Source organism: Prionailurus viverrinus, chromosome B4 (genome assembly GCF_022837055.1).
Source record: "Prionailurus viverrinus isolate Anna chromosome B4, UM_Priviv_1.0, whole genome shotgun sequence".
Lineage (NCBI taxonomy): Eukaryota > Metazoa > Chordata > Mammalia > Carnivora > Felidae > Prionailurus > Prionailurus viverrinus.
Window position 1 is genome coordinate 72,163,301 of NC_062567.1, and position 20,576 is coordinate 72,183,876.

Here is a 20,576-nt window from a genome sequence, read left to right on the forward strand (position 1 = left end):
GTACAGGGACTTTGGAGGCAAGCATACCTGAAATTCAGCCTTGGCATTGTCACTTACTATAATGTGGAGTTGGCTAGCTGAGTCACAAGTTTTTTCTCCTATAAAATAAGGATTAACTAAAATAATGTACAGTTAATGGGTGGCACAGATTAGATAATAAATAAAAATTAGTTGTGATCTCTGTTTCCTCTTCATCTCCTTGTGGTTTCACTTCACATGTGGAAGGAATATTGTAAAGATCTGTCCAGTTTCCCACTTGCAGAAACTCAGAGAAAGGGAAGGATCTCATCCATCCTAATGGTTCCTACTTCTCCCTGTCAGGAGGGACTTTCCATCTAACTAAGTTTTTTTCCCCCTAATATATTTTAGTCCCATTTTCTCTTAATCTTCTCCCAGAAACATTGCAAAAAATATCAACCCCAAGTTCTGTATCACAGTCTCTAGGAAAGGATCATCATTGAGTCACTTCTCAGCCTCTCTTTCTCCAGGTAACAATAAAGAAAAATGCCAGATAAATAGAAAACACTGACATGCACAAGCATAAAGAGGAAGACTGAAAAAGGAAAGGAGAAAAAGTAATCCTCTGGGAGGATACTAGGATATCCTAGGATATCTCTGGTATAGCAGAGAGATCTTACCCACACCAAACAAAAAAGGAAGAAAAATGTTAAAGCCAAAGAAAGAATTAGAGAGACTGAAATAGAGAAGAGTGAAATAGGAAAGAATGTGCACATGTGACAAGATGGTGTATGTGTGGAAAAGTGATGAATAGGTGGACATTTAGGGGAGGGATAAAGAAGCACATCAAGAGACAGAGAACTAAGAACCCAAATCTCAGCACAAAGAGAGAGAGAGAGAGAGAGAGAGAGAGAGAGAGAGAGAGAGAGAGAAAGCCAAAGCCAAAGGCAAATGTGGAAAAAGAGACTGAGAGATTGAGAGATTGACCAGGCAAGCTAGGCATGGCTCCCTGGTCATGTGGAATCAGAACTAAATAGCCAGGTACTTGGATTCTGCTTCCTTAAGTTCTAGGAGTACAAGATTGGCCTTCTGGATTGTCTTTCTCTCTGCAGCAATTAGAGACTGGTCTTTGCAAACCAGACTGGCCCCACCAGAAACATCCAAGCCATAAGCCCCTCAGTCAGAGTCATGAGGGCTGGTGGGCAGACTCTGAGAGCCTGGTGGGGACTCAGAGGGAGATCCCAAGAAAAGAGTAGCTGGAGAGAATTAGAAAAGTGGAGACAGAGGTAGGCATCTAGAAAGCGAGAAATAGACAAGGTGGAGGTTAATGGAGTGTCCTCTCCTTCATGGCCACTGTGTGAAGAGCCTGGTGTGATCTGAAGGAGTCAGGGGGTATTCATCTCTGATAGATGCCAACCAAGTCAGGCTCAACTTTCATTGCGGAAGTGAGTACATTTACTGACCTTCTCCACGGGCTTTGGTACATGAGGGTGATGACATTGGCTCTGCTGATCTCAGCCCCAGAAGAGGGATCCACAGGCATAGAGTGAGGGTACCGTGAATTTTGCTGCAAACCAGCTGCTTGTTTATAGGACAGGGAGTATGACATCCTTCTGTGAATGCACATGTGCAAGGTGTGCATGCATGCACATATGCACATAGATGTGAGCTTCTAACTGGTTACTGCTGGGAGCCAACTGTAATAAGGCCAACTATCTCTTCCTGAAGTGTTACCATTCTAACTGGATCCCCAGGGATAGTCTCAAACCAGTCCAATCCAAGACTCCCTCGTGAGGCTATGTCCATGGCAGGTGACCTGGAAAGTCTAGACTAGTCTCAGGTTTTCCCAGAGAAGTTCTGGTCCATTTACCAGGTAACTTGATAGATAAGGGGCCTAGCAAATATCATTATCCCTGTGTTTTCAGCTTTAAATCTGGGAGCCCTTTAACTCTTGTCTACCAATTTTATTTTGCATTAATTTTCTAGTTAGGGTTTCTGATGACTTGTGCCCCCAATTAAATATTCACTTTCATACGATTACACTACATTCAACACAACAACAAACACTGGCTGAGTACCCACTCTGCTCCAGTTACCTTGTTAAATGCTGCCAATAGGGTGCTAAACAAACAGCCACAAGCTCTCCTTGATAACATGCCTCCCTTCTAACTGCCATCCTCTACCTCTTCATTATCACACTTTGATTCTTCAAATCTGGAATGACCTTCTTTTTAGCTTTTTTTTTTTAATTTTAGAGAGAGAGAGAGAGAGTGCGCGCACACCAATTGGGGAGAGGGGCAGAGGGAGAGATAGAGAGTCTTAAGCAGGCTTCATGCTCAGTATGGAGCCCAACACAGGGCTTGATCCCATGACCCTGGAATCATGACTTGAGCCGAAATCAAGTGTTGGACGCTCAACCGAGTCACCCAGGCGCCCCTGGAATAACTTCTTCCCCCTGATCTACCCACTGTTCTTCCCAAACCCTGCCTGCCTAGTGCTGAATTAGATTCAGCATAACTCAAAGAACTTCAGTTATCCTCATATTCCCTCAATCCTTTAATGCTCTTCTTTCTACCCCTGGAGAGCCTGGAGTCCTATAAAGTTAAAGTTTATGATGCTTGCGTCCTGACTCATTCTAAATGTGTGGGATGGCTTTTTGTCTCCACTCACCACCAACCAAGTGGTCTCCAAGTCTAGGTCTTACAAGATCTAATATAATTGGGGCATTTGGGAAACATAATTCAGTTTGGAGGAAGACACGATTTTGAAGCATAGGTCACAAAAGCTAAGCTTCAGGATATTGACCTTTGCAGTACAAGATGTCTGACATTGTTCAGACACCAATTCAAAAACTTCTAAAAAAAAAAAAAAGCCAACTTGTCAAGTTCTTTATAGCTATTTCTTTAAAAAAATTTTTTTAACGTTTATTTATTATTGAAAGGCAGAGAGAGAGGGTGAGCAGGGGAGGGGCAGAGAGAGAGGGAGACACAGAATCTGAATCAGGCTCCAGGCTCTGAGCTGTCAGCACAGAGCCTGACGTGGGGCTTGAACCCACAAACCGCGAGATCATGACCTGAGCTGAAGGCGGACGCTTAACCGACTGAGCCACCCAGGCACCCCTACAGCTATTTCTATACCATTAATTGATATTGTAAAAAGTAACCTTATTGGTGTCCTCACTTCCCTATAACCTCTGGTTCACAACATTTTAAAGACAGAATTCCAACCCAAACATGATATGCAATTCAAATTTGGGTAAAAAATTAATTGTAGTTGACCCTGGAACAACATAGGGGTTAGGGGCACCACCCCATGTGTGGTCAAACATCTGTATAAAACTTTAATTCCTCCAAAAACTTAACAACTAATAGCCTACTATTGACTGGAAGCCTTATGAATAACATCTACAATTGATTAAGACATATTTTGTATGTTATATGTATTATATGTTGTATTCACACAATAAAGTAAGCTAAAGAAAATGTAAAAATGAAAATCGTTTTAGGAAGAGGAAATACACTTACAGTAATTTACCATAAAAAATCCATGTGTAAGTGGACTTGCACAGTTCGGGCCCCTGGTGTTCAAGGGTCACTTGTAAATCAAAAAAAGAGATGTCCAAAAGTGGTATAATTTCAAGAGCCATTAGGGCAAAGAGTTGTTAACTCTATTGATGCTATGTGAGGTAAGTCTGCATATATTTCCATTTATTTAGATTTTCTCTAATGACATTCCATAAATTTATATGCATCTTTCCATGATGGATTACCCTTTTTCATTAGAGTTATTCCTATATATTTTATATTTTGGATAGTATTTAAAATCATATCTTAAAATTTTAATTTTCTAATTTGTTGGTATATAGAAATGCAATTCAGTTTTTGTACATTGATTTTGTATCCAGTAACTGTGTTAAATTATATCAATTTTAATATATTATTTATGCATTCTTTTAGTTTTTCTGTGAAGACAATCATATATCATTGTAAATGAAGGCAATTTTGCCTTTTCATTTCTAGTTCTTATATCAATTACCTATTTCCCTTGTTTTATTGTACTTTCTGGGAGCTTCAATATAATCTTGAATAAAAGTAGGGATAATGGTTACCTAGGCCTCTTTATGATCTGAAGGTAATTTTAATGTTTCACTGTTAGAGGAGGATGTTTGCTGTTCAGTTTGGTGTATAATCACTTTAATAGCTTAAGGAAGTTCATTTCTATTCCTGGTCAGCTGAGAAGTATTGTTTTTTAAGTTATAAACAGGTATAAATGCAAAATAGATGCATTTCCTGCATCTACTGAGATAATCATGAGGTATTCACTTGTCTGTTAACGTAGTGATTTACATAATTCATTTTCTGATGTGAAATCAACTCTGAATTACTGGAATAAACCCAATTTTGTTCATTATATAAGGTATTATATTTTTAATACATTGTAGGAGACAGTTTTATTTGAGAATTTTGCCAACTATGTTTGAGAGTGAGACTAGCTTATTTTGTCTTCATCAAGTTTTGGTATCAAAGTTATCATTTAAAAAGCTGAGGTGCACGCCAGTCAGAGTGGCTAAAATGAAAACTCAGGAGACTATAGATGCTGGCGAGGTTGTGGAGAAACGGGAACCCTCTTGCACTGTTGGTGGGAATGCAAACTGGTGCAGCCGTTCTGGAAAACATTGTGGAGGTTCCTCAAAAAATTAAAAATAGACCTACCCTATGACCCAGCAGTAGCACTGCTAGGAATTTACCCAAGGGATACAGGAGTACTGATGCATAGGGGCACTTGTACCCCCATGTTTATAGCAGCACTTTCAACAAGACCCAAATTATGGAAAGAGCCTAAATGTCCATCAACTGATGAATGGATAAAGAAATTGTGGTTTATATACACAATGGAATAGTATGTGGCAATGAGAAAGAATACTATGTAGCAACATGGATGGAAATGGAGAGTGTGCTAAGTGAAATAAGTCATACAGAGAAAGACAGATACCATATGTTTTCACTCTTATGTGGATCCTGAGAAACTTAACAGAAGACCATGGGGGAGGGGAAAGAAAAAAAAAGGTTAGAGAGGGAGGGAGCCAAAACATAAGAGACTCTTAAAAACTGAGAACAAACTGAGGGTTGATGGGGGGTAGGAAGGAGGGGAGGGTGGGTGATGGGCACTGAGGAGGGCACCTGTTGGGATGAGCACTGGGTGTTGTATGGAAACCAGTTTGACAATAAATTTCATATTAAAAAAAATAAAAAGTTGAGGTGTTTTCCTCTTTTTCCAGTTATATGAAATTAGATTAACTTTCCTTGATTGATAGTATTTGCTTTAAAATCCTATGTCTGGTTCTTTATTTATAGAAATATTATAGAAATACATTTTTAAATTTTAAATTCCAGGGTAGTTAACATACAGTTTTATATTAGTTTCAGTTGTACCATATACTGATGGTACCATATAGTACCATATAGTGATACACCACCCAGTGCTCATTATGAGAAGTGCACTCCTTAATCCCCATTGCCTATTTTACCCATCCCTCCCCACCTCCCCTCTGGTAACCATTAGTTTGTTCTCCATAGCTAAGAGTCTGTTTCTTGATCTGCCTCTCCTTTTTTTTTTAAAATCTTTGCTCATTTTTTGTTTCTTAAATTCCACCTATGGGTGAAATCGTATGGTATTTGTCTTTCTCTGACTGACTCACTTATTTCACTTAGCATTAACCTCTCTAGCTCCATCCATATTGTTGCAAGTGGCAAGGTTTCATTCTTTTATGGCAGAATAATATTCTACTGTGTACATATCACATCTTCTTTATCCATTCATCTATTGACGGACACTTGGGATGCTCCCATAATTTGGCTATTGTAAATAATGCTACTATAAACATGTATTATCCCTACATATATCCTCCCTACAATGCATTATCCCTATGAATAGTGAGTATTACTGTAGTGAGATTACTGGATTGTAGGGTAGTTCTCTTTTTTAACTTTTTGGGGAAACTCCAAACTGTTTTCCAGAATGGCTGCAGTTTGCATTCCCACCAACAGTGCAAGAGAGTTTCTTTTTCTCCACATCCTTGCCAATACCTGCAGTTTCTTGTGTTTTTTATGTTACCCATTCTGACAGGTGTGGGGTGGTATCTCATTGTAGTTTTGATTTGCATTTCCCTGATGATGAGTGATGTTGAACATCTTTTCATGTGTCTGTTGCCCATCTGGATGTCTTCCTTGGAAAAAATGTTTATTCATGTGTTCTGTCCATTTTTTTTAAAAATTTTTTTGTCAACGTTTATTTTTGGGACAGAGAGAGACAGAGCATGAACGGGGCAGGGGCAGAGAGAGAGGGAGACACAGAATCGGAAACAGGCTCCAGGCTCCGAGCCATCAGCCCAGAGCCCGACGTGGGGCTCGAACTCACGGACCGCGAGATCGTGACCTGGCTGAAGTCGGACGCTTAACCGACTGCGCCACCCAGGCGCCCCTGTGTTCTGTCCATTTTTAATTGGATTATTCATTTTGGGGTTGTTGAGTTTTATAAGTTCTTTGTATATTTTGTTACTAACCCTTTATTGGTTATGTCATTTGCATATATCTGCTTCCATTCCGTAGGGTGCCTTTTAGTTTTGTCAATTGTTTCCTTCACTGTGCAGAAGCTTTTTATTTTGATGTAATCCAAATAGTTTATTTTTGCTTTTATTTCCCTTGCCTCAGAAAACATATCTGGAAAAATGTTTTTATAGCTGATGTCAGAGAAATGACTGTCTGTGCTCTCTTCATAATTTTTATGGTTTCAGGTCTCACATTTAGATCTTTAACCCATTTTGAATTTATTTTTGTGTATGGTGAGAAAAAGTGGCCCAGTTTCATTCTTTTGCATGGAGCTGTCCAGTTTTCCCAACACCATTTGTTGAAGAGCTTTTTCCCCCATTGGATATTCGTTCCTACTTTGTCAAAGATTAGTTGCCCATATAATTATGGGTTTATTTCTAGATTTTCTATCTGTTCTATTGATCTATGTCTCCAGTTTTGTGCCAGTTCCAGTGTTTTGATTATTACTGCTTTGTAGTATAACTTGAAGTCTAGAATTGTGATACCTCCAGATTTGCTTTTTTTTCAAGATTGCTTTGGCTATTCAGGATCTCTTGTGGTTCCATATACATTTTATGATTTTTTGTTCTAGTTCTGTGACAAATGCTGTTGGTATTTTGATAGGGATTGCATTAAATGTGTAGATTGCTTTGGGTAGTATGAACATTTTAACAATATTTTTTCTTCCAATCCATGAGCATGGAAAGTCTTTCCATTTCTTTATGTCATCTTCAATTTTGTGGAAATAATCTTAAACTACGGATTTACTGTATGATTACAAATGTGTGCATGTTTTCTATTTCTTCCTTAGTCATTTCTGGAAAATAGTATCTTTTCTAGAACTTTTCTATTTATTGAAGCAGATTTAATGTCATAAATTTTTCCATAGTATTATAGTAGAATTTTAAAAACTTGTGTTAGTTTTCAATTGCTATGTAGCATATTACCACAAATTCAAGGACTTAAGGTAACACAATTTTATTATCTTACAATTTCCTTGGGTCAGGAGTCTGGGTATGTTTAGCTGGGCATTCTGCTCAGGGTTGCACCAGGCTGAAATTAAGGAGCACCAGGTTGTGATTTCATCTGTGGCTTAGGGTCCTCTCCCAAGCTCACTGTTTGTCGGCAAAATCCATTCCTTTGCAGTTGTACTACTGAGGTACCTATCTCCTTGCTGGTGTCAGTCAGACAGTGCTATAAACTCCTAGAGGCTGCCCATAGTTCCTTGCCACATGGCCACCACAGGCAGTTCACAATGTGGATGTATGTTCTTTTCCAGCTAGCTGGAGTGTTATCTTTCTTAGACTTCCAGCCTTCTCTAGCCTGCCATAATGCAGTTTTATAGAAAATAAATTTTATATTTTGACTTTCATTGTTAAGACGACAGCTGTCAATCTAATTGTGGTTCTTTTGAAGGGAACCTGTCTTTTTATTCAGGTAACTGTTAAGTTTTTCTCTTTGCCTCTCATTTTCAGAGGTTCTAATGGTGTGCTCATGTGTGTATTTCTTTTTATAAATAATGTATTTTTGATGTATTTAGGATCTCTTTAATCTGTAGATTGATGTCTTTTCCAGTTTTGGAAAAATTTCAGCTATTTTCTCTTCAAATATGTATTTGCTCTATCTATTCTTTCTTTCATCTTCTTTATGACATATCACTCACTTTACTAATCCTTTTATTGGTTGTTTCTAAACATGCTTAAATGCAGATTGAATGTTCCTGGATGTCAGCCTCCAAATTCTTCACTGCTTTTTTAGTGCTTTAGTGCCTTCAAGTGGATAGTTTAAAATATATGTCCAGCTTTTGCTGTTTTTAGTGAGACAGTTGGTCCAAATTACATGGTCCACCAATATCAGAAACAGAAGGCCTCTTATAATTCATTCTGCAAAGTCTGCAGTTATGTGCCCCTTTAATTCTTAGTATTGTTTAAGTCTGTTTATTTTTGATCAGTCATGCCACAGTTATGAAATTATTAATTTATTCAATCAATTTAATCAATCTTTAGATTTGTTTGAATTAATTATATGATACATTATTATTCCTTCTATGTTCCTTGCATAATCTATTATTCTGTGATTAAGTTGGTAGCTTAATTTATTACTTTTTAACACTTATTTTTTTTCCTAATAGAAGGAAGTATTGCTCTAGGTACATCCCACAAAATTGTAAATAGTTTCATTACAAGTTTTGGATTTGTAAAATTGTCTAATTTTTATTATAATCAATTCTTTTGTTGGAAGCTGGACATGAGGTATTGGGTAAAAGGAACTGAGGTAAATAGGCCTTTAGTGGGAAGTTTTATGTTAGGCATTAGGCAGTGTTTAATGTTTGCTGTAGTTGTGGTGTCAGAGGTTAACATTTCCTCTAGTGTCCTCGTTTTTGTCTCATTTGCTGTTTTTTTTTGTTTCCCCAGAGACTCCTTCATAAATAAGGTCTGAGGACTCAGCTCTTTCAGCTGTACTCCTTGAAATTCTCCAGCCTTATTGATGTGGTAGCAAGGTACAGGGGAGTGGAAGAATTCCATAGTCTTATGATTAGGTCTCAGTCTCCTAGTGAGCCTTTGTCCCTGGGCTGTAACCTTCATAGGTCCCTCTCAGTTTTCCTTTTCTTTCTTGGATCCTCCCCCAGATTTGTTAGGTTCTCACAAAATAGTTTTCCTTGAGGGCAGACTGTTAGGGAGAACAGTGCTCTCTGGGTTTATTTCAAAATGCTAACTTTTCCCTTCCTCTTGCTGAAGCACAGGGGGTTTATTTCCTGATGTTCATCTTGAGAAACCGATGGGGCTGCTGGAAGTAAAACTCATGAAACTATGAGAGCTCCTCTGAGGGCAGGACCTCAGTAGTTCTTATCTCTGAAGCTAGCCTATGCTCAGTCTCTAGTAATAGTTCATTTCCCTTTAATGTTCTGACCAGGCTCAAGATGCAGCTTCTACTCCCAGAAAGCTGTAACTTTCTGTGTTCCCTTGTCTCCTAGTTTTTGGGGTGGTGGTTTTTCCTGTGACTTCAATTCTCTGATAGATCTAAGAAGTCTTGCTGACTTTCAGTTTGTTTACCCTTTTTTATTGGTGAGTGTGGGAGCAGCAACTTCCAAGCTTTTTATTCTTTCCACGTTGGACTAGACTTATACCTCATTCTTTGGTATGTAGGTTAATTAGAATTGTGTTTCTTAATTTCTAACCATATGGGCTTCCTTCTAGTTATCTTTTTGATACTGATTTCTAACTTAACTGTATCATGGTCAGAGAACTTGATCTGTATGATTCCACATCTAAAATGTTTTGAGATATGCTTTATTGACTAGTATATGGCCTATTTTGAAAAAATTTTCAATTCACGGTTGCTAATATGTGCCTGGTACTTGTTAGTCAGTGATCTGGGCGGAAGTGGTTGGCATACTTAAACAGGACTAATGAGGGGGCTTACCAGGATGTGAACAGGATTAGGGGAATCAGAAAGGGATGTTGAAGCATCCCAGGCTCTCAAGAGCAGAAAGCAGGTACCACCTTATGGGGATAGGAAAGGGAGATTTTTGGAGAAGGACACCTGACAGTAATTCTGGGACATCAGGGAAAAAGGAGAAGAATAAAGAGCCTCACTCACTAATTCTCCTGCCTTCCTCTATCCTGCTAAGTAACTCTTATTAGTTGAGCCCAACAGGATGTAGAAGGCAACGAAACCCATTGAGGCAGCAAACAAAGGTCTGTCTGCCAGGACACAGATCAGAGGGAGAAGGTATGTATTTAGTTCTATAGGGGAAAAGAAAATATCCATCATACATAAAAGGAAGAGTGGATCCTTTATATGAGAGGAGCATATGGGTGAGGGAAATATATACATTGATGAAAGAGGGAGATTGATAAGGTGAATGAGAAAAATGTTGACATTCTAGGAAGTATTCCTATTAGAGGGCACATGGTTTTCACGGGTTGCACTGAATGGCATTTGCAGGAATCATAATGCAAATGAGCAAAGGCAATGAATGATAGGATTGAGCTAGGCAAGAATGTGAGATTGGTGGGAACAAGAGAAAGATCACTGATGAATGGATGAAGTTTGAATGGAAGTAACAGAGGAAATGGGCAGAATTTAAGTAGGAGTCCATGCTAGTGGCAGGCAGAAGGATGTGATTGAGTAGGAAAAGTCCTATAATTTGAGATAAGTAGAGGAGTAAGGGTAGACTCAGATAGGGATAAACACAGAGGTTTTAGAGCAGGTTTTATCACATCTACTTATATAGATTGTTGCTGTGGCAGTGCCAGCAGAAGTCCTGCCCATGGTAAACCAGAAGTGTCTTTGTAGACAAAATTCTGCATCCTAAATTCTTGGTTTCCTCCTGCCTCTTTTTTTCCCATATCAATTCCTCTCATCATCTTCCTCATTCTGTCCTTTTAATACTTTATCTCCTGACCAGGGTTACTCAACCTCAGCATTATTGATTTCTTGGGTTGTATAAATCTTTATTATGCGGGTTGTTCTGTGTATTGTAGGATGTTCAGCAGCACCCCCGACCCCTACATACTAGGTGCCAGTTGCACACACCCTCCTCCTGTTATGACAACCAAAAAATGTCTTCAGATATTGCCAAATACCTCCTGGGGGAGGTAATCATCCCTGCTGAGAACTCCTGCTCTAGACTTTAGGTAACTGAATAGGGGCAGGGAAGAAAGAGATAGAGGTGTGAGCAGAGTCTTGGAAATGTAGTGTATTATAAGTAAAACAAGAGAGAGGAAGAAATCTTCAAGAACAAAAGGGAAATATTTAAATTGCAAAACATGCGTCCAGGCAGGGCACAAAATTTTTCCAGCGAAAGTGAACAAATACACAAATAACTTAAAGTGCTCTTTTTATATTCTTATAAAATGCAGATGTCACTGGAAGCTTCCCTGACCCTACAAGATTTCATTCTATAGCTCCCACTCCCAGTTTACAATCTGGGGACGTGGATGCACCCCTCAGACTTCCTGTTCTTGCTTCTGCCCTCTCACCTTTCCATTAATAATTCACATGTATTTGGCATATAGCTCCTCCTCTTGTTTCCTTGGAGGAATAATACAATCCTATTCATCAGTTCTTACTTTTTCTGGGAACTTTCTTGGAGAATTTTGTAGCCACCATATAGGGATAATATTACATACCCCTTAACACATTTCTCCCATCCATTGCTTTTTCCCAAACTTATATACATCCCTTTGTTTCCCTCATGGCTCTCAGTCTGTTCTTTTCCCAAAGCTGGGGCTCCTGCTAATTGCCTTTGCCCTAGAAAGAAATGCTCCAAAGAATGGAATGGTCATCCTCTTACTGTCTTTCTCTTGAAGAGCTTACTACCTTTCCCCCAAATTTGGAATAAACTTTTCCATTTCATTTTACTCACCCCTCCAATCATGAACATGTATCATTAAGAGAAGTTTGGAAAGATCAATCTATACTGGAAGTGAAATCAGACAGATGAGCATTAGACATCAACAGGATCTTCCAGGACTGATGCTAGTAGAAAGAAAGCTATGAATGCTCTTTCCTGGAGGCTCTCAGCATTGGAGAGTTGCCCAATTGTCAAGACTTGGGTGGTGGTGGGGGACTTCTCTTCCAGGAGTCTTCCCCTAGATAGATTCTGCCTGGGCCAGGCTGGTCCTCCCAAGGGCCCTCACCATGGCCCCCTTCATTTCCTTGTTTCGAAAACTATAGATGATGGGGTTACACATGGGGGTGATGATGGTGTAGAGAAGGGAGAAAGGCTTGTCTTTGTCAGGGCCGTGTGTGCTGCGAGGATTCATGTAAGAGAACATGGCTGAGGTATAGAAAAAGATGACCACAGTCAGATGGGAGGCACAAGTAGAGAAGGTCTTCCCCCGACCTGAGGAGGAGGTTCTGCCAAGGATGGAGGCCAGGATGCGGGCGTAGGAGATAACAATGAGCACCATGGGGCTGAGCAGCACCACGATGGCATCGGCAAAGATCATTTTCAGGCTAAACTGGGGGTCTCCACAAGAGAGGGCAATCACTATGGGGGCCTCACAGAAGAAGTTTTCTATGTGGTTGTCTCTACAGAATGGACCACGAAATGTCATATAATCAAGCAGAATGCCATTGATTAGCCCAAAGAACCAGGCAGTACTCACCAACTTTACACAGACCTGCCGGCTCATGATCTGTGCATAGCTGAGTGGGTGGCAGATAGCAACGTAACGGTCATAGGCCATAAAAGCCAAGAGGATGCACTCGGCCACACCTACACCAAAAACCAGATACATCTGGGTCAAGCAAGAGACAAAGGAGACAGTGTGGTTCTTGACCACCAGGTGGATTAGCATCTGTGGGATGGTGGTGGTGATGAAGCAGACATCCAGGAAGGACAGATGGCCAAGGAAGAAGTACATGGGGCTGTTGAGTCTGGGGTCTGTCCAGGTGATGAAGATGATGAGGCCATTCATGGCCATGGCAAGGCTGTAGAGGGCTAGGAAGAGGGCAAAGAGCAATGCCCGAGTGGAAGAGGAGCTCTGCTCGAAGCCCACGAGGATAAACTCTGTCACTGTGCTCCCATTCCTTAGGTCCACCATCTGAAGCCTGCTTGAGGAGGGAAGACAGGAAAAGCACAGGTGAGACAGCTATGTGTGGATGCTACCTAGTTGTATAAAAACAGACAAAGGGGACAAAGGAATGAAAAAGATGGAAATTTTAGTACATTCTATGTGAGTCAATATTGTCATGGGCACTGAAAATGCTAGTGCTATTGTAGGCTGTAATAGTGGAACCATATTATGAACCAAGGGAGATTCTGTTGTACCTTGTGTGAATCAGGCTGCATCTGAAAATATCGTATCCAGTTCTTGGACCTCTATTTTAAATGGTTATCCACTGGGACTACCCATATCCATGGGGCTATGTTCATGAGACAAACAAGATGGTGAAAGATCTGGGAACCACGTGACAAAGCTTTGAAGGAAACTTTAAAGAAGACTCAAGAAATCTGAGACGTCCATTTAAATATTAATGGGATCTCCATCTAGAGGAGTGAATTTTCTATTTCTGTATGCTGTCAATAAGTAGAACTTGGGGGCGCCTGGGTGGCGCAGTCGGTTAAGCGCCCGACTTCAGCCAGGTCACGATCTCGCGGTCCGTGAGTTCGAGCCCCGCGTCAGGCTCTGGGCTGATGGCTCAGAGCCTGGAGCCTGTTTCCGATTCTGTGTCTCCTTCTGTCTCTGCCCCTCCCCCGTTCATGCTCTGTCTCTCTCTGTCCCAAAAATAAATAAACGTTGAAAAAAAAAAAAAAATAAGTAGAACTTGAACCAGAGAGTAGAAATGTCAGAGAAAAAAAATGAGTGATATTTCTAATCGCACATTTTCTTTCTGCTCTTAACTACAAAAGCAATGCCTGTTCATTATAGAACATCTAGAAAATACCAAAAAAAGCAAAATTAAGTAAATAAAAACAACCACCTAGAGAGAAACCACATCAATATTTTAGTTTATGCCTTTTCAATCATTTTGTTTTGTGTGTTTACATTTTAAAAGCTTTTAAGATCAACATAAGGTCTGAGTAGAACCTGCCTTCAAAACTTAAGTTGGAGAGAAGTATAGCTTCAGGAAGAAATGCAGCACTGATTCCAGGTTGGAGGATTACAATAGGGAGAAAGTATAAAGGATAAACATTCATCTTTTGTTTGATGGGCAGTTGGGAACAATTGCATTCCAACCCGTTTTGCAGCCCCAAATAATTTATTCATTTAATAAGTGAATGTCTACTATGTTTCACATATTGTGCTAAGTGCCAAGGATATAAAATCATTAATGAGACCTTTCTCCCTGACCTAATGGGTATTATACTATATCCTAAGTCATTAGATCAAGGGGATAAGTAAGAATATAGAGAATCCATATAATATATGCATAATATTAACAAAAAAGCATACATTTATAAGCAAATATATTTCAAACTCTCTTGCCTCCATACAGGGAATGTATCTTTTTGAAAGGTCATGGAACATTTGTAAAATACTGTTGTTATATTAGAGTACAAAGAAAGCTTAAATGAATTCCAAAGATCCCAAAGAGTGCAGACTATGTTCACTACGCTAACACTGGGCATTAATATTCTTAAATTTCTGTATAGAGGGGATTTCTTAAAATTGTGTTTATTTTCTTCTCTTGAGGGAGAAAAAGAGCACAGTGGCTGGTCAGCTTGTTTATGGGATTTTGCTTACCAATATGGTGTATCATCCCATTGTATACTTTAAATATCTTATAATTTTGTCAATTAGACCTTATTAAAGCTGGAAAAAGTCTGTCAAATCCAAGTGGATAAAAGAGAATATTGTTTGCTGAGGTTTTTGTTTTTGTTTTACTCCAAGAAAATTAGTAAACTCTTACTGGAAATTTTACATTTCAAATGTGTTTCTTTGATAAATAAATTGTAAATAACACTTTTCTGATTAGCAAGGCTGCAGGAGCATTGTCCCATTTGTGCACTGCACAAAGGCTCCTGAAGGGAAGAGTGAATGCTGAAATCCAGCCTATGTAATCTAGCCTGTGCTCAATTTATCAAGCTGTGCACCCTGGTGAGGTGTGAGTTCAAGAGAAGTGGTGCCTTTTCCTCTAGTTCTTGCCTGACAGAGAGTGACTTTTTATAATTAGCGCAAAAGTACCGTATGTGCTAGGGAAGCATTGCTGATCAGGAAGATCTGGCCTTGAGAATATTTCAATTGTAGCACTTAAATTTTTTGTCTTACAACATTGGTGAAATTTTCGAATAAATAACAATAAATAGGCCTATGTTCCTCTGAGTGGATTTTAGGAATAAAAAGGCAACAGGCATTTCTTATAATGCAGTGGTACTCAAAGTGTGCTCCAAAGGCCATCACCCCCAGCAGTGTTAACTGAGAACTTGATAGAAATGCAAACAGTTGGGCCTTACCTCAGCCACTGAATCAAACTCAGGGATGGGGTCCAGAAGCCAGTATTTTAACAAGACCTTCATGTGATTCTGATGCACATTAAACATTGAAAACTACCAGTTTAATGTAGGGCAGGACAAATTATGGCCCCCAAGCTAAATATAGGCCACTGCCTATTTTTATAAACAAAGTTTAATTGGAACATAGCCACTCCCATTTACTTATGCATTGTTTATAATTGTTTTCACACTACAATGGCAGGGCTGAGTAGTTGCCAGAGACCAAATAGCCTGTAAATACGGTTGTCGATTTAGCAAACAAAAATGTAAAATAATTCATTAAATGTGTTCTTCAGGCAAACAATGAATACTTTTTATTATAAATATGTTTCATGCAATATTAGTAACCCAACACACAAAGCCTAAAATATTTCACTATTTGGCCCTTTACAGAAAATGTTTGCTGATCCTGCTTAATGTAATGACTTTAGAGTAGACTTGCTTCTGATAAACAAGGGTGTGTAAGGGAAGCAATGAAGAAGGCCTCAGTCCTGAGTACACATCTGTGATTCTGGTGCATCAAGTCTCAAGGACTTCCTTCCCAAGAAGGCCAAAACTAGGAGACCAATTTGCCTGGATGGAAGGGCAGCTGGTGCCACTTCTTTTTCTTTTTATTAAACTCATTCAATCAGTTGCTTTTCCTTTTTTAAGTGCCTGGCATTACACGTGTTCAATTAATATAAAGCAGATGAACTTCAATAGTAAAAATTTTAAAAAATATCAAGTAGATGTTTTAGAAGCATTGGCCAAGTAATTCAGAAGTGTTTCTGTGACAATAATAAAACTAGACATGATTATGAAAATAACCCCAGCTACTTGAAAATGGAGGGAAAAAAAGCCCTTTGAAAACAATCCTTAGATCAAAAAAGGAAATCAAACAGTAATTACAGATTATCTAAAAAGTACTGATAATAAAAGTAGCATATATTAATAAGTACTATACACAGATTTTTGTTAGAGAAAGTTAATAGCCTGAAATAGTTTTATTATTTAACAAAAAGGAGTAAACATAAATGAAATAAGACAAGATAAAATTGATGTAGAGGTTAGAAGCAGATAAACAAAATTAACTTAAGGAAGACCAGAGGGGGAAATATGTACTGGAGGAAAAGATAATTTTCTAGGTAAATATAAATCACTAAAACTCATTAAAGAAAAGATAGAAATCAAGATAAGCTAATATTCTGAGTGAAAGGAATGAAATGCAGTTGTTCTAAACCTTAGCTTCACATTATAGTCACTTGAGTTTTTATAAGATGTTTGTGGAGTTTTTTGGTTTTGTTTTGTTTTTTAGTTTATTTATTTATTTTTTGAGAGAGAGAGAGAGAGAGAGAGAGAGAGAGAGAGAGAGAGAGAGAGCACGCACAGGGAGGGGCAGAGAGAGAGAATCCCAAGTAGGCTCTACACTGTCAGCTCAGAGCCCAATGCAGGGCTCAAACTCACGAACTGTGAGATCATGACCTGAGCCGAAATCAAGAGTTGGATGATTAACTGACGGAGCCACCCAGGTGCCCCAACTTGAAGAGTTTTTAAATGTTCCCATGGCAAAAGACATGAACAGACATTTCTCCAAAGAAGACATACAGATGGCCAACAGACACATGAAAAGATGCTCAACATCATTCATCATCAAGGAAATGCAATTCAAAATCACACTGAGGATCACCTCACACCTGTCAGAATGGCTAAAATCAAAAACACAAGAAGTAACAAGTGTTGACAAGGTTGTGGAGAAAAAGGATCCCTCTTGCACTATTGGTGGGAATGCAAACTGGTGCAACCACTCTGGAAATAGTATGGAGGCTCTTCAAAAAATTAAAAATAGGGGCGCCTGGGTGGCGCAGTCGGTTAAGCGTCCGACTTCAGCCAGGTCACAATCTCGTGGTCCGGGAGTTCAAGCCCCGCGTCGGGCTCTGGGCTGATGGCTCAGAGCCTGGAGCCTGTTTCCAATTCTGTGTCTCCCTCTCTCTCTGCCCCTCCCCTGTTCATGCTCTGTCTCTCTCTGTCCCAAAAATAAATAAAAAAAACGTTGAAAAAAAAATTTAATAAAAAAAATTAAAAAAAAATTAAAAATAGTGTTGTCTTATGACCTAGCAATTGCACTACTAGGTATTTACCTAAAGGATACAAAAATACAGATTCAAAGGGGCACATGCACCCCTATGTTTACAGCAGCATTATCAACACTAGTCAAATTATGGAAAGAGACCAAATCACCATCAACTGATGAATGGATAAAGAAGATGTGGGGGTACCTGGGTGGCTCAGGTGGTTGAGCATCCAACTCTTGATTTTGGCTCAAGTCATGATCTCATGGTTTGTGAGTTCAAGCCCCACATTGGGCTCTGAACTGACAGTGCAAAGCCTGCTTGGATTCTCTCTCTCCCTCTATCTCTGCCCCTACCCCACTCGTGCTCTCTTTGTCTCTCAAATAAATAAACTTTAAAAATAATTAAAAAAATGAAGATGTGGGGTACACACACACACACACACACACACACACACACAGAGGCATATTTACTCAGCAATCAAAAAGAATGAAATCTTGCCATTTGCAACAATGTGGAGGGAGCTAGAATGTATTATGCTAAGTGAAATAAGTCACAGAAAGACAAATACCAATGATTTCACTCATATGTGGAATTTAAAAACAAAACAAATGAACAAAGGGAGAGAGAGAGAGAGAGAGAGAGAGAGAGAGAGAGAGAGAGAAGGAAGACAGGAAACAGACTCTTAACTATAGAGAATGAACTGATGGTTACCAGATGGGAGGTGGGTGGAGGGATGGGTGGATTAGGTGATGGGGATTAAAGAGCACACTTATCATGATGAGCACCAAGTAGTGTATAGAGTTGTTGAATCACTATATTGTACACATAAGACTAATATAACACTGTATGTTAACTATACTGGAATTAAAATTAAACTTTAAAAAATATGTGGTATAGATGTGTATGTATGTGGCATATATGTACAATTAATATTATTCAGCCATATAAAGAATGAAATATTGCCATTTGCAACAACATAGATGGATCTAGAGGGTATAATGCTAAGTGAAATAAGTCAGTCAGACAAAGACAAATACCTATGGTTTCACTCATATGTGGAATTGAAGAAACAAAACAAAGAAAAAAGAGACAAACGAAAAAGCAGACTCTTAAATATAGAGAACAAAGTGATGGTTACCAGAGAGGAGGTAGATGGGTGAATGAGTGAATTAGGTGAAGGAGATTAAGAATACACTATCATGATGAGAACTGAGTAATGTATAGAATTTTTGAATCACTATATTATACACCTTAAACTAATGTAATGCTGTATGTTAATGATGCTGGAATTAAAATAAATAAATAAAATAAAATGTCCCCATGCCCTAGCTGCATATCAGACCAATTAAAACAGAATGTATTGAGAGGGCTCAGTCATCAATATTTTTAAAAGTTCCCCAGTAAGTCCAATGTGCAGCCAAATTTGAGAATTATTAAAACAGAGAAGACAAAGAGCTATGACAAAATAGCGCCAGGCTCTGATAGTTCCTTAGGTGAGTTCTTTCTAGTATTGCAGCAATCAGATATTTTTGAAGGCTACCAAATCTGTTTACAAGAACAGAAAAAATAAAAGCTTCCTGATTATTTTTAGAAAGTCATAAAACCAGTGATACCAAAACCTAAAAAGTACACAAAAGAAAATTTTGACCAAGATAATTTATATTAATAAGGAAATAGGCAAAACAAATTATTAGCAAATGGAATTCACTAGTGTGTTCAAAGAACAGTGCACCATGACTAACTGAAATTTATTTCAGGGATTTAAGGTTTTTCTTATATGAAGAATTCTACTAATAAAACTCACCATATTAATATGTCAAAGATCAAAAGTGTCTAGTCAATGATATGTAAAAACATTTGATAAAATTCAGCAGTGATACCTGATTTTAAAAATCCTTAGTAAAATAGGACTAGAAAGAGGCTTCATGGCATAATTTAAAAAGGGCACTTGTGATGAGCACTTGGGTGTTATATGTAAGTGATGAAATACTAAATTCTACATCTGAAACCAATTTTACCATATATGTTAACTAACTGGAATTTAAATAAAAACTTGAAATAAAAAATCTATCTAAATTAAAATAATTATGTATATTAAGTGTTAGGTATTGTTTGTTCTACATGCGTTTTAGGTAATAAGTGCTCTAACTTCAAAATCATGCATGGGGTAGGTAATCTTTCTTCTAACTTCACAGAAAGGATCAGTAATTTGCCCAACATCACACAGTAAATAGTGAAGCATGGATTCAAATCTGGGAAGTCTGATTCCAAAGCTTCACTGTCAACTACCCCCAAACCTACAGGGGTTTGAATGCCCTACAAGTACCAGCCAAAGCATATGACAGATGAATTAAAGGAGTGGGGTGTTGGTAAGTGTTTAACAGATGGCTCTGGGAGGGGCTCTGATCTATAGCATTTGCCAATTTCCAAAGTGTAAATCCTCCCACCATGACTATTTCAAGCTAGAAATGATTGAAACCACTAAACATGTTTTAGGAATGGATACACCTTAGGTTACTATCATATAATTTTTACAACCATATAGATGCAATAGATGTAAATAACCTTGAGAACATAGATATTAGTAAAATATAAATGGAAAAACTTTGGAAGTGATGAATTTTAGTATTACCTTTGTTTTTTAATATAATTTATTTGGTTTTAAGTTTATATAATTTGTTTATAATAGCTCTGTTTAACAAGTTCTTAAAATTCCTGAAAATTTAATAATTGACCCTTGAGAGCTGGTACTAACTGGCTCTAGTACACCACTGGAATGAAAAAAGGAAAGGGCAAAATTATCATTATTTGTAGAAGATATTTCTAGGATTGGTGTGAACTTCTCCTCTCTATGTTTCTGCCTCAACTTATAGGGAGGCCAGAATTTCTACCTAAATTTCTCCCATCAGGAGGGAATAATGTTACAGGAAACACTTTGACCCCACTGTTCATCTTCACTCTACAAATAAATACCCCTCAGGCACTGGTTACATATATTATGATACATACATAAAATGGGACAATCTTTTGGAA

The 20,576-nt window shown here is 38.5% G+C and overlaps 2 protein-coding genes across 4 annotated transcripts in view; both read right to left on the bottom strand.

Moving 5' to 3' along the window:
- Positions 1-20,576, bottom strand: part of LOC125169661 (olfactory receptor 10AD1) — a 113,898-nt gene that overhangs the window by 13,251 nt on the left and 80,071 nt on the right. Inside the window, exon 1 of one of the 3 annotated variants that reach the window (XM_047865237.1) lies at positions 12,662-12,764. The exons of the other annotated variants lie outside the window; for them this stretch is intronic. The gene's annotated coding sequence lies outside the window, so the exon portion shown is untranslated. Of the gene's footprint in view, positions 1-12,661; positions 12,765-20,576 lie in introns of those variants that run through there. 3 annotated transcript variants of the gene reach the window in all.
- On the bottom strand, positions 11,241-13,123 carry LOC125169663 (olfactory receptor 10AD1-like). Its single transcript, XM_047865240.1, has one exon. It carries the CDS (start codon positions 13,097-13,099, stop codon positions 12,143-12,145), a length of 957 nt encoding a protein of 318 aa, XP_047721196.1. The 5' UTR covers positions 13,100-13,123; the 3' UTR covers positions 11,241-12,142.

Excerpts from the sequence above, each read along its gene's own strand:
- LOC125169663 (XM_047865240.1), bottom strand. The coding sequence starts at position 13,099 with ATGGTGGACCTAAGGAATGGGAGCACAGTGACAGAGTTTATCCTCGTG.